Here is a 15,572-nt window from a genome sequence, read left to right as displayed (position 1 = left end):
GAATGTTAATAATGTTAATGCCATCTTGTTGATTTATTGTTATAATAAATAAATACAGCACTTATGTACCGTAGGCTGAATGTCTATATCCGTCTTGTCTTATTTTTCCATTCCAACAATAATTTCCAGAAAAATATGGCATATTTTATGGATGGTTTGAATTGCGATTGATTCCGATTAATTAATTTTAAAGCTGTAATTAACTAGATTAAAAATTAATCATTTGACAGCCCTAATTAAAACTTATAAATGTTTGGGTATTTTTAGTTAAAGCACAGTTTTTTCATCTTTGTGATTTTGACAAAGATCACATTTGATGGTGATTTTATGCAGAAATGTGAGAAATTCCAAAAGGTGCAGATACTTTTTTATACCACTGTGTATTGTATTTTCCAAACTATAAGGGGCACCTAAAAGCCTTCAAATTTTTCAAAATCGGTGCGCTTTATAATTCGATGTGCCTTATATATGGGTCAGTATTGGTTTATCATGGCATGACATTCCCTTTAGCGCAGCACCATCTAGTGCAGTGATTTTCGAGCGGTGTGCCGCGGCACGTTCGTGTGCTGTGAGAGACCGTCAGGTGTGCCGCCAGAAATGATCCAATATCGTTATATATATATATATATATATATATCACATTATTAGGGTGGCCCCTGACGGTATTTTGAAGGAAACTCGGCCTTGTTAACAGCACGCGGAAGTGGTTGGGTGGAATTGCAGTAGGAAGAAAGGAGTTGGTGGAGGCGAGCGAGTTATTGCTCGTGTTGTGTTGAAGAACTGCTCAGATTTCTAGCCATCAGCCACTTTGCTGTCTATGACAATGTGTTGGAATAAAACTTAGTGGGTGGGTGGATGGCCGTCATATTTGGATATGGAAAAGATAATTTTATATATATCAACACTTGATGAGTCGAACCAAATGTTGTTCAGTAGAAATGCTTGGGTCCGCATTGTCCGGACAGCATGGTGGCTGATGGCTCGAATTCGGAACAGTTCTTGAACGCAAGTATGGTGCAAGGTATGGTGGTGGTGGTGGTGGTGTGTCCCCTCTTCCCATCCCTGAAGGCTGGTTGATGGGGGACCGCTCTGGATCCCTGGGAGGTGGCTATGGCCTTTTTGCACACCCCCCCCCCGTTGGCTGAGTGGGGGCCGTGGCCCTGGGGTGGAGCCTGTGCGGCTTCGCCGCTCGTCTGCGTGGCTATCGCATGTTTGATGGGATTCGCACATGGTTGGATGTGATTGGGCGTGCTCAGGTGGGGGACCTCGGTGCCGGGATTAGCGATGGGGCGGTGTAGGGTCAGTTGCCAACAGCCTCACATTCACAAGGGATTCACGCGATTACTGGATTCCAGACCACAGGGCTGATTTGCGTACACCTCACCCCTACCAATCACTTATCTTCTAGACCCCCTCACTCTTTCCCTGGTTAACAGGCCCCCCACATGGTGTCAACCGGAAATACATCTAGCTGACGATAGCACCAACATATTCATAGTTAGTGTAGGCGTTCAATTTATTTCTTGTTGTTGTTTGTGTTTCTTCCGTCTCTCTCTCCACCCTTTCTTCTGTTCCCCCATAACCCCTTCCTGTTCGCTGCTTTGTCTAAATAAACGAGGTATGTTGAATGATCACAATTGGCGTATGCCAGATGTGTAAATCTACTACTACTACTACTACTACTACTACTACTACTGCGCCCTGGTTTGTCTAAATAAACGAGGTATGTTGAATGATCACAATTGGCGTATGCCAGATGTGTAAAGCTACTACTACTACTACTACTGCGCCTTATAATGCAGTGCAGCCTATATATGAAAACAGTTTTAAATTAGGCCATTGATTGCAGATGCGCCTTATAGTGCGGAAAATACATTGATCCAAAACATTATATTGATTAACCGACTTACACCTAATTTAATGACCCCCTTTCCTTGAGCAGATCAGACAACAAAAGGAGGAGAAGTCTTTTTATTTATGATGTGTGTGTAAAACAACAAAACATTCCTGTTTTCCTGCTGCTTTGTCCTTCATGTGCACTTCATTTGCGATGGCAGTCATTTTATTTGGACTGCATATTTAGTTGTCTCCTTTTAAAAGCAGACACTAGTTGATTATGCATTATTCCTGAACCTTTGAATGCTTTGATTAGTTATCGCAGCCGGTAAAAAGTCACATTTAAATCTACTGAATTATTGATTGATTTCTCCAGAATGCCGCTTTTTAGTCTTTGATACACGAGATCCGTCGGGTTGACTGATTGCCCTCCGAGAATATTCAACGCAAAGCTTTCCTAATATCTTGGTCTTTTTTTTTTCATTCTTTCCTCAGATTGATCCTAAGGTTGCCTTTCCACGTCGCGCCCAGCCTAAGGTAAGAATAAATTGGTCACCGGGCCTCTTCCAAGAAAATGATTATGTCTTGTGTCAGCACCGTAGCTAATTTTCTGCGGCCACACGGCAGATTCAAAGAGGCAGGGGTTGTCTGTTTGCTTTAGAGAAATACCTCCTCTGGCTCCATTGTTCTCACATTGTTTCTGCTCGCGCAGTTTCAAAATATCTCTTCTTTTTATCGTCACTGTTTTGGTGTTCCCACTCATCTTTTTGTATAGCAATAAACCGCTTGGGCAAATTGATTTATTTGCATTTGGAGAATGACGTGCAACCATTGTTTGAGGAGAAGCTCTAGAAAGTCAAATCTAGGCTGTATGCTGTCAAATGTATGTACGGTTGGTGTAACATAAACTCATGTACATGTATGTTATCCTGGTATTAAAGTATTTAATCAGTGAGAAATGTACAAATATGAAGTATGTTCAGTTAGAGATGGCAAAAAAATAGCATCTGGCGATATATATATATTAGGGCTGTCAAAACTATCGCGTTAACAGGCGGTAATTAATTTTTTAAATTAATCACGTTAAAATATTTGACGCAATTAACGCACAGGTCCCGCTCAGACTGATTTAAATGACAGCACAATGAAATGTCATGTTGTTAATTGTGTTTTTTGGAGTTTTGTCGCCCTCTGCTGGGGGTTGGGTGCGACTGATTTTATAGGCTTCATCACCCATGAGCATTGTGTAAGTAATTATTGACATCAACAATGGCGGGCTACTAGTTTATTTTTTGATTGAAAATTTTACAAATTCTATTAAAACAAAAACATTAAGAGGGGTTTTAATATAAAATTTCTATAACTTGTACTAACATTTATCTTTTAAGTACTACAAGTCTTTCTATCCATGGATCGCTTTAACAGAATGTTAATAATGTTAATGCCATCTTGTTGATTTATTGTTATAATAAACAAATGCAGTCCTTATGTACCATATGTTGAATGTATATATCCATCTTGTGTCTTATCTTTCCATTCCAACAATTTATTTTACAGAATATATGTAATTTACAGAAAAATATGGCATATTTTATAGATGGTTTGAATTGCGATTAATTACGATTAATTAATTTTTAAGCTGTAATTAACTAGACTAAAAATTTTAAATCGTTTGACAGCCCTAATATATATATATAGCGATCCTTCATGTCACGATCAGAGTATCGATACTTGACTCTCCATCCTGCTGCTTTTTTTTGGTTAGCAGTGCGCTCATATTGTTAAAGTTAACAACGAGTGACATCTGTTGAGGCTTTGATGTTGCCAGAGAAGCCTGGGAGTGCTATACTTGAAAGACACTGCATTGTTGAGCTTGTTTAACTAGAACTACCAAGGGTAGATCAGTTGATAAAAATCACCTTTGGATCCAGAGAATGGTCATCTGATTCTAATCAGCATATCTTTGAGGTCCTCATTAGTCATTCCCATTCACACTCACAGGGTTGGATTGCTCCAATTAGCATCTTGAGTGTTTGCAGGGCAGGGCTTCCTGTTTGCGGAAGACTATCTGACATTCCGGCATTGAGAAAGAACAGCTGTCTCAATCTCTCTGAATATTTAGTTGCACTGTTTCTTGTATGTATGGAGCTATAATTGTCATATTGCTGATGATGCAAAACTTTTTTTTTTGCACAAAAAAGCTTTTATTCAACTATGCGTACAAGGGACGGTGTAATAAAAAACAAAGCTTTTTTTATGTGGTGACATATGACACTTCGCCCTTTTGCCGGGGCCAGGTGTTGGAGGTGGGAGGGATGGCAGCGAATGAAGTGGATTTGACGTTTACTTGTGTTAAACACACAGCCGAAGGATGAAAATTATGTTTTTCTGTTTATTAGTTGCTTGTAGACTATCCACGAATGATTTCCTGACCAATGTATCGATAATCGTTGTATCGCCATATCGTCAGATCATCTTTATCGTGAGCTTTGTAACGCAAATCGTATCATATCGTGAGGTACCAAGATACGGTGGCCGAGAGGTGTCAGGCGAAATGCAAAGTCCAAACACTTTGCAAATAGAAAAAGCACGGACCCCAATTGCAAACGCCCGAATTTGTTTGCGCTCCATTTGTACTAGCCTTGTTAGGACACCCCTCTGTTATTGAGAGAGTTGGTACGCTCCATTAGCTGCGGGAGTTAAGCTAAGAAAAAGCTACGAGTGACGTCCCGACTCGTAATAAATATCTCAATAAAAGCATAATACTGTATCTACAAAACCGTTGCAGCAAAAACGATTAACATTATTTTTATATAAATTTGCGTCTGATGGGGGGGCAGCTTTACGGAGGCCCGTAGAGATGGTCACAAAGCACATATAGCAAGATACAAAGTGTCGTCTTTTTGTTATTATTATTTTTTTTAAACTTCTGGGTCATTGTCTTTGCAATTGTCTTGCGAGCCTTTTGCGGTCGTGCTGCGAACCATTTGCTGTCGTGTTGTGATAATTGGCATTCGTGCTTTTGCCAATCTGCAATTGCGCTTTAGGAATTGGGGATCGTGTTGTGGCAATTTGCATTCGTGCTGCGAGCCATTTGCTGCCGTGTTGTGGCAATTGGGGTTCGTGCTTTTGCCAAATTGCGATCGCGCTTTAGGAATTGGGGATCGTGTTGTGGCAGTTTGCATTTGTGCTTTTATCTTTTGCAAAGCGTTTGCAATTGGGGTTCGTGCTTTTTCTATTTGCAAAGTGTTTGGACTTTGCATTTCGCCTGACACCTCTCGGCCACCGTATCAAGAGGTTCCCACTCCTAGTAACAAAGTACTTTTACTTCGTTACTATCCACCACTGCAGAAACGTATTCAGTTTGGGGGCGCCTGCATGTACAGTACATGTAGACGTCACAATTAACATGAAGACAAAACTCCAATCACAGTGGGGCTGTTGTTAGAGATGCAACTTATCTTTCTCTTGATTGCCGGTCTTGAGCATCTCTGTTGACAATTAAATATGCAGCGTGTGCAGATGGTGCTGCAGCGCAGTCAAGGGCTTTGTTGACATGCCCTCTAACACCGCCTCCTCTTAGCATTTAATGTGAAGTCTGTAGTACACCAGAGTGTCATGGAGTGCTTTTACTATTGCGACCTTTGACTCGGAATCCAGTTAGAAATGCCTAGGAGATTTTCTGCTTCGCTCTGCATTAGGGATGCAAAATTCTTGGCCAAAACCTGGAACCGGAAATGAGGAAGCCGATGACAAAAAAGTAGGGCTGTCAAACGATTAAAATTTTTAATCGAGTTCATCACTGCTTAAAAAATAATTAATCGTAATTATTTGCAATTCAAAACATCTCTAAAATATGCCATATTTTTCTGTAAATTATTGTTGGAATAGAAAGATAAGACACAAGACGGATATATACATTCAACGTACTGTACATAAGTACTGTATTGTTTATTATAACAATAAATCCACAAGATGGCATTAACATTATTAACATTCTTTCTGTTAAAGGGATCCACAGATTAAAAGATAAATTTGAGTTCAAGTTATAGTAATTTTATATTAAAACTAGGGCTGTCAAACGATTAAAATTTTTAATCGAGTTAATTACAGCTTAAAAATTAATTAAACGTAATTAATCGCAATTCAAACCATCTATAAAATATGCCATATTTTTCAGTAAATTATTGTTGGAATGGAAAGATAAGACACAAGATGGACATATACATTCAACATACGGTACATAAGTACTGTATTTGTTTATTATAACAATAAATCAACAAGATGGCATTACCATTATTAACATTCTGTTAAAGCGATCCATGGATAGAAAGACTTGTAGTTCTTAAAAGATAAATGTCAGTACAAGTTATAGAAATTTTATATTAAAACCCCTCTTAATGTTTTCGTTTTAATAAAATTTGTAAAATGTTCAAAAAAACAAACAAACAAAAAACTAGTAGCCCACCATTGTTGATGTCAACAATTACACAATGCTCATGGGTGCTTAAGCCCATGAAATCAGTTGCACCCGAGCGCCAGCAGAGGGCGACAAAACTCCCAAAAACACAAGTAACAAGTTGGCATTGCACTGTGCTGTTATTTTAATCTGTTTGAGCGGGGCATGTGCGTTAATTGCGTCAAATATTTTAATGTGATTAATTTAAATTAAATACCGCCCGTTAACGCGATAATTTTGACAGCCCTACTTTATTAACACAGTTTTGTTTGAAACAGAAAAGACCTAAAGCGCATCAATTTGCCTGAATTAAAAAAAAAAAAAAAAAAAAAAAGGTCACATCCAAACTGTAAAAATACTCAAGGTACATTTTTGACCATTTGATACTCAAAAAAATAAAATGTAAAATAATAAATTGATTTACTGATGTAACACTGACAAAGCGGGACGATAACTGGCAATGTTCACGGCCCACTATTTGAGAAGTACTGGTCTAGTTTTAGTCGACCATTACTCAAAATATTTTCGTCTGGTAAATTCAAAATAAAGGTTTCTTAAATGCCAAAGCTAAGGTGAACGCAAATGATATGCTAACGATACGTGTTACATTTAGTGCGTGACGATCAGTCGGCACAGACATTTATAGACTAAAGCAACATCTCATATTCTCTTACCTACATAAGAAAACAAATCTTACCATGTGTTTCAAAACAAGCAAGCCTGGAGCGTCGCCTAGCTGAAAACACATTCTTAACACCGGTGAAGTGTAGCACATGAGTGACACGCATCAAACACCCCAGCCGGCCAGGTGCATGAGCGCCACATGCTTCAGGAATCAAATCGGCACTAATGTTCTCGCGGCGAACAGTGACCTCATGGGTAACCCTGACCGTGACCCTTTCGCGGCTGAATGCTGCAGTACGGTAAAATGCGGCATTATGTACGGCACGTAGACTAACTCCTGAAACAGACAGGAAGTGAAGGTGAACACAGAGGACATTTGGCTGTAAACAAGTGAAGGGGTTTGCGCGGGGATGACAGGATCACAGGAAAAACAACTTCAGACGGCATTACTCCCTGTGGCCAAACACATGGACGCTTCCATTCTGAGAAAGACGGGCAAGAAAGCTTTTAGCAGCAGCAATTAAGAAGAAGATACTGCAAGAATGGAAGGAAAAACTGTAGGCAAGGAAAAGTTTGAAGGGCACATCAAAATCAACGGGTGTACACATAACCAGTGGCGTTGCTAGGGTCTCCTGTGGCTCCAAGTCAGAAATCCTTGGGGCCCCTACGTGTCCACACTACACACAGTGTATAAGAAAAATTAAGTTGGAAGACAATTTAACATTTTAATAGAAAAGCATTCAATAGTATAAATTAAATAAGGTCAAATAAACTTACCGTTTGTTTCGCACTATAAGGCGCACCTAAATTAATAATAATTAATTAATATAAATAAATAAATAATAATTAATAATAATAATTTAAAAAAGGCATGTCCGATATTTTTTTGCCGATTCCGATACTTTGAAAATGACGTGATCGGACATCTCTAGTTTCAACGTACTCGACTTACATGATTTCGACTTTACGATGCTGGAGTCCAGTCGGTATTTTTTATTTTCTTTTATTAATGTAGACTTTTGTTTTTTGATGCATGCTTTTATTTTGGCGCAGAAGGTATAGAGCAGGGAGTACTTCCGCAAGCGAGTAAGAGCACATGTACGCACAAATACAGGTAGCCCCCAGATTACTAACAAATCCGTTCCTACGCTGACGACGTCACCCAAATTTCCTCGTGAATCGGAATTAACCCTTTAGATACCCCTAAATACCCCCCAAATCGCAAAATAACTATCCAAAAACATGTATTATACGTCATTGTACTGTCCTTGCCAAGATGTTGGAGCTAAGTCCTAGCTAGACAGCAAGATAAGACAATGTCAGACGTTATGTGTGTGTGTTTTGCTGTATTTATTCAGCTACTCATGGGGGGGTTGCATCAATAATCGATTTATAATTGAATCGTAGCCTCTGAATCATAATCATAATCGAATTGTTAGGTGTCCCAAGATTCCCACCTCTAGCAAATATGTTCCTCTTCATTTGTACATGCGCTCTTACTCCCATGTGAAAGTACTACCTGCTCTATCCTTTCTACAGCACAATAAAAGCATGCATCGCAAAACAAAAGTCAACATTATTTAAAAAAAAAAAAAAAAAAAAAAAAAAAAAAAACGACTGAAGACAAAATAGCCGTTCAGACTCCGGCGTCGTAAAGTCAAAATCACATAAGTCGAGTATGTTGTAACCCAGGGACTACCTACTGCATGTTTTTGGGTAGTTATTGTGATATTTAGGGGTACTTAAAGGGCTAATTCCGATTTACGCAGAAATGTAGGAAAGGCGTAGACAAGGAACTCGTTCGTAACCTGGGGACGACCTGTAATCCGATGCGCCTTATATATGGATCAATATTGGTTAATCATGGTACGACATTCCCTTTACCTCAGCTCCATCTAGTGGATGCATAACACTAATGCTGCAATGCTCAATCGATTAACTCGAGTACTCAATTTGCTCCGAGTATTCGTTTAATTAAAGTGGCGTGGATACACTGCCCTCTGGTCTGCCTCTTTTCACATGGCTGAATCCAACTGCTCCCTGTTAAGACCAACCTAAGCAAAGTTTTTGTTTGAGCTCATGTTTTTTAATGCATTCATAATTTAGTTTATAGGTATATTTAGCCATTTTTGTGGGAAAATGTGTCTGAAACCATTTGTTAAGAGCATTGTTTAAAAAAAACTTTATTTTATAGTATTTAAGCTAGTGGACTTTTTCTATGTAAGTTAGCCAATTGTTCTTTTGTCGTACATGGATCCTCTGATTTGAGGCTCAGCTCTGGTATTTTAATTTTTCATGTTCCTTATCCGATTACTCGATTATTCGAACTAACTAGTCCATTGATTAATCGACTAATAAAATATTCGATAGCTGCAGCCCTACTTAACACAACCCCAATCACTACTACTACTACTACTACTACTACTGCACCCTATATATGTAAATTGTTTTAAAATAGGCCATTCATTGAAGGTGCGCTTTATACTCCGATGCGCCTTATAGTGTGGAAAATACTGTGCTTGAAATTAAACACACAATTTCACTTTTTACGAAATACGCGAATGTTCATTCGCCCCTTTCAAGTCAAAACTGATTGGCTGTCGATCGCCATCAATGGCAGCCAATGAGGTAACTTATTTGGCCCAAAATTAACTAGTCCGGCCCACATGAGATCTAATTGTGGCTCGAGAACCAAAATAAGTTTGACACCCCTGCTGTTGTGTATAAAAATGTACTAAATATTGCTGTTGTCATATTTTCTACTTCGGCTTATTTTTGTTTTGCACTGCCTTGTCTTATACAGTGTATACACTGTACGTTTTGCTAGCTGGAAGTGCTCGAGGACGAGCTGTTCGTACCTCAGGCTGATTGCCAAGACACGCGTGTGTGATTTATGGCACGTCTTTATAATATCCGTTTTCATTCAGTCACGGAAAATAATAAGTGAGAGCTGCTCTCGTCAATGGTTTATGTTTATGTGGCAGTCCCATAAGTACTTACATTATGTGTCATTACTTTGGCCTTTGAGTAATCACGACATGTGTTTGGTGTAGTTTGGAAATGACATAGAGTATCTTTGTCTTTGTTTTTGCCTTGGCTTCCTTCCTGCTCTGGCTGTTGTTGTGTCTCATGGAGATTTTGCCACGTGCAATTTAACACGGTGCACAAATAGGTCAGGACAGGTCTAACAACACACACAGCAAAATGTTATGTTATTGCTTAAACTGTGCGTTTTAACGTCCGTGTGGAGAAAGGCTAAGCATGCTTGTACATTGATTGAGGTAATTCAAAGAGATAAGCTGAAAGTGTCGTCCTATATTTTACTTCAGGCTGACACCTGTGACTGCGGCTTCCTTTTTAACGGCAGACTGTCAAAGCTGCATCGCTGGCAGCTATGTCTTAGTTCTCCTTTTTTGCTCTTTGCCACACGTAGCTCCTTTTGATCCATTTCATTTCCTCTACACATTTTGTATGACTAGCAAATTGACTAGTCCCTCTCCTCACTGCGACTTTTTGGGGGTTTGTGATATATTTTACAATATTTAAAACTAGAAGAATTTTCACCAGACAACTTGAAAAGATCTGTTTGGGAAGATTTTGGTTGACTCCCCATGACCACATTGTATTCATATAATCCCAGGCTATGGGGGTTCATCTGTGAGAGATGAAGATTGTTGTATATAAAGGAGGCAGGGTCTCACACGCGCACTTGCTACTTTTATGAAGCAAAACAAAGTTCACGTACGGAGCCCCTAAAGGGACATAGACAGAAATAAAATAAATTTCAATAATCTGGTGCGCACCAGAAGCTACCTGGTGTGGCGGTAAGACGTTGGCTGGAGTCTTGTTTGCCGTGCTCGGCGGCTCATGTGTCTCCTGTAACTCGCTAGGAACTCTCGTGAACTCAGCCAGAACGCACATGGCTCTGAAGTGTCTGTGTCACGTGACTGTGACGTATAACATCTCCCACACACAAGTTCGGTGGGTGAATTATGTCCTATAATAAAGGGTCACCACACTGGTAAACATTAGCATTATATAGCATTTAAGATAGCGGACTTTTGTGACGCAAGTTAGCCAACTGTTGGATTGTTGCAATTGGCTAACTTGCATCGCAAAAGTCCGCTAGTTTAAATGCTAGATAATGCTAATGTTTACTACAATTGGCTAACTTGCATAGCAAAAGTTTGCTAGTTTAAATGCTATATAATGCTGACGTTTACAACAATTGACCAATTTGCATTGCAAAAGTCGTCTAGCTTAATTACTTTATAATGGCATTGTTTACAACAATTGGCTAACTTGCTTAGCAAAATTTTGCTAGCTTGAATGCTATATAATGCTAATATTTGCAGCAGTTGTCTAACTTGCAAAGCAAACGTATGCTTGCTTAAATGCTATATAATGCTATATAATGCTAATGTTTACAACAGTTGGCTAACTTGCATAGCAAAAGACTTCTATCTTAAATGCTTTATAATTCTAATGTTTACAACAATTGGCTTACTTGCATAGCAAAAATATGCTAACTTAAATGCTATATAATGCTAATATTTGCAACAATTGTCTAACTTGCAAAGCAAAAGTATGCTTGCATAAATGCTATGTAATGCTAATGTTTACAACAATTGGCTAACTTGCATAGCACAAGTCTGCTATCTTAAATGCTATATAACGCTAATATTCACAACAGTTGACTAACTTGCGTAGCAAAAGTCCACTGGCTTTAATGCTTTATAACGCTAATGTTTACAGCAATTGGCTAACTTGCATATAAAAAAAGTGCTAGCTTAAATGCTATATAATGCTAATGTTTAAATCAATTGGCTAACTTGCATAGGATAAATCCGCTAGCTTAAATGCTATATAATGCTAATGTTTACAACAGTTGGCTAACTTGCATAGCATAAGTCTGCTAGATTAAATGCTATATAATGCTAATCTTCTCAACAATTGGCTAACTTGCATAGCAAAAGTCCACTAGTTTAAATGCTTTATAAGGCTAATGTTAACAACAATTGGCTAAGTGGCATAGCAAAAGTCCTCTAACTTTCATTCATTCAATCATTTTCCGAGCCGCTTATCCTCACTAGGGTCATGGGGGTGCTGGAGCCAATCCCAGCTAACTATGGGCAGTAGGCGGGGTACACCCTGAATCGGTTGCCAGCCAATCGCAGAAGTCCTCTACCTTAAATGCTATGCAACGCTGATGTTTACAACAATTGGCTAACTTGCATCTAGCTTAAATGCTTTATAATGCTAATGTTTACCAGATAGTTTCTATCAATCTGTGTGAACCAGATTGCATATATTTATTTCTGTCGATGTCCCTTTCGAAAAAAATTTACTTTTACAAAAACTTTCACGTCCTCCGATGGGACAATTGCACCTGTGCACATCGCGATGGCGATGTTGAAACGATATATTGTGCAGGCCTAATCCAGTGGATTGCGGTTCAAGAAATCCAAGCTTTGCATACCAATAAATTTTAATAACAATGCCGAGAGAAGTAAATACATCCCCTGGGTTTTTTTGTTCCGCGTGTACGCACGCATGTATATTTCATACGACACTTTATTATTCCTGCCTCACTTGATCTCTCAATACCTTCTTCTGCCACTCTTTGGCACTCGTGTTAGGATTACCCCGCCTTGTAAATCCAGTGGTACACCTTGCGCTGTTATTTGATCTAGATTTAGCATTATGATATTCCCCGTCTCCGAGTGATCCTTATTTTAAATGACACAGCTCACTGCTGGGTAAATGAAACCTCCGTGGCTGCCAGGCCCTTTGAATGTCTCGGGAGTTTATTAAAAGCACCGGCTTCCCTGTTCCAACTCTCCACAGCTGCATGAGTCTGAAAGAATAATCAAGGACAAAAGTCCTCAATGAAGAACAGAGTGCTATATCAGTAGCTTTTGTTCAGCTTGACAATGAGCCCTCCCAGATATTTGTCATGTGAAGCAGGATCTTTTTAATTAGACCCTTCGTATTTCAGGGCAATCCTGCAGCTCATTTACAACAAAATGAAGGAGATGCCGTGTTTTATACAAACTTGACAGCACATTTCAGGCAATATAGCAGACTACACGTCAAGGCAAATAACCGCGATATCCCACAGAGTCGATGTGGGTTGTACTTCTCAGAATAAATGGGATTTAAAATGGCTTTTACAAACTCTCTGTTGTGTCCAAGAGTGAAAAAAGGACAAGACAAGCATGAGCTGGTGTTTTGTCATGCCCCTTTCACAACGTGAGGCATAGCTACAATATTGTCCGCAAACTCTCTGTGAGATGGAGGGTGAAACTAAAAGTGTGACTTGACTTTGTTTGTCTCACAGATGTATTGCTGGCTTGTCAGCCATTAGAAATGAGCAAAGATATTTCTGTCTAAATTAGGGGTCAATCGCGCGGCCCCCAGGCTGGGAACGGCGCGGTCCGATCCGCCCAAATGAGGGCGGTTTGCAACTAAAATTAGGGCTAGTGCAAGTATTTTTTTCGTTTATTCGCACATGCGCGACCAGTAAGATCGTGTTTTGTTTTTTTGTTTTTTTGTGCTAAACAAACTCCTTGACGCTCGCTATTCTGAAGCTAATACTAACCCAAATGCTACGCTAACGCTAAAAGATACATTTAGCGTCTGACGATCACTCAGCACAGACCTTTAAAGGCTAAAGCAATATTGCATATTCTTCCTTGCAAGATAAAAAAAAAACAATCTTACCGTGTTTACAAACAAGCAAGATGGAGCACAGCCTACCTTTAGACGTATCTTAAAATCCGGTGAGGAGAGTGAAGGAGAGGCGCAGCAGATCTCACATGAGTGGCACGACCCAAACAATGCTACGATGCAAGCTGACGTCCTCCACATACGATATGAAAATGTCACACATAGGCCTGTCGCGATAACAAATTTTAGTAGCGATATGCGATATGATTGCGCCCCCCAATTTTTAAAAAATTTTCAAACCAATTTACAATAACACAGTGAGAATACAGTATATATTAATAGATCAAGTACACCCATTTAAACGCGATAAACGTGGCCGCCCTGAGAACGCAGTGAAACACGGGCTTAATGTCAATCAGCCAATGCACACCAGTCTCAGTGCGGCCGCATGTTAGACGCGTCCCAGAAGCAGCTCAACACGACGCACTCGAAAAGAACGGCAGAGTGTATTAATTGATGCGAGACGCGACCGTCCTGCGTCAATACATACTACTAGCTAGCATCGGGCAGACCGGGAAACACTCGTGTAAAAATACGGTGGATCCGGTCGATTTTCAAACTAATATGCAATCGTAACCCACTCACAGTTGCCTTGTCTTTGTTGATTTACTGCTGTCTTCTCTGCTATAATAACAACAAACACGGGTTCAATACAAAACCCTCCTACCACAACAAAACAAGTAGGAACTAATATTCACATAGGAACTAAAGTTATACAACATAAAATTTACAATATAAATGAATACTACATCACATTTGTAAAATAACATAAATTGAAATGAGCTAAAACACCTGTGATTAAATAATAAGAATAAGACACAGATCCTGCTGACACAATTAAATCTATGAATTTCTGTGTGGCGCTTTAACGTGAGAAAATCCACCAATAAAGCTTTTGAAAACCGTTCATAAGAGGAAAAAAATGATTCATTGAGGCATTTCATTTTTTAAAATACATGTTAAAATCTTTGTCATCGGGACTGCTTTTCTCTTTAGCACAGGACTTCTTTTTTTTTTCTTTCTTTCAGAAAGAAAGCTGACCAATACGCAGGGTCTGAAAGGCAAATTGTTGTTGGATTATCTTTAAAAAAACGCTACTTTTTGAGCAGAATTCTAGCTTTGTATAGGCTAATGTTCCTATTGTTGAAAGGTGTGTAATAAACAACTAGCACATTTATATTTTGCATTTTGTTTTCTTACTGTGCCGAAAATGAACTGAGGTACGTACTAGAGCTGGGAATCTTTGGGCACCTAACGATTCGATTACGATTTAGTGGCTCCGATTAAATTATAAAACGATTATTGATGCACCCCCCCCTTTTTATAAATTTTTTTTTTTTTTTTTTAATGTTTTGTACATTAGTTCCAAAATTGTTCAAAAATCCTCTCAGGCTAAACCAAACTACCATTTCAGTATCAAGTTAACATATAACAGTAAACAAATATACAAAAATAACGGTAAATAAAAAACTCCAGTCCCCATTCTGTATCAGCAGCTTTAAACAACATTCAATTAATTTAATGTTGTGAATCAACTGTTACAGTTGTTAAAATTACTCCCGTTATTTCATAATTTCCCTTCTATCTACTTTTGTCAAAGTTTTAAAACTATTTCATCATTTAAAGATAGATTCAAGACAAGATTCTGCCAATTTAGGAGTATTTTAGATCAAAAGTTAATTAGGTTCGCTACAACAGAGCCTTCTAGAGAGGTCTACTGCTTTAAGATGGCGGCTGTTAACTTACGCCGGAAAGTCTGTCATTTCACATCTCTGTTCAATAATACATGTTCTAACACCGACGTCGTCTGTCATTTTGCATCTAGTTCTATATGATATCTACTGTAGCCGTATGTTTGTAGCAACTAGCAACTGGGCGTTGTTTGTAGCAGCTGTCGGCCGCAGTCAGGTATGATTGTTTTTTT

The 15,572-nt window shown here is 39.0% G+C and overlaps 1 protein-coding gene across 11 annotated transcripts in view; it reads left to right on the top strand.

Moving 5' to 3' along the window:
- msi2b (musashi RNA-binding protein 2b) overlaps positions 1-15,572 on the top strand; it is a 653,181-nt gene that overhangs the window by 43,311 nt on the left and 594,298 nt on the right. For all 11 annotated transcript variants that reach the window (XM_057821855.1, XM_057821848.1, XM_057821852.1 and 8 more), the window contains one exon: positions 2,332-2,373. In XM_057821855.1, coding sequence (XP_057677838.1) covers positions 2,332-2,373 — 42 coding nt within the window. The remainder of the gene's footprint in view (positions 1-2,331; positions 2,374-15,572) is intronic.

The sequence above is a fragment of the Corythoichthys intestinalis genome, chromosome 18 (genome assembly GCF_030265065.1).
Source record: "Corythoichthys intestinalis isolate RoL2023-P3 chromosome 18, ASM3026506v1, whole genome shotgun sequence".
Classification (NCBI taxonomy): Eukaryota; Metazoa; Chordata; class Actinopteri; order Syngnathiformes; family Syngnathidae; genus Corythoichthys; species Corythoichthys intestinalis.
Note: the sequence above shows the minus strand (reverse complement) of the source record. Positions and strands in the feature narration are given on the sequence as shown.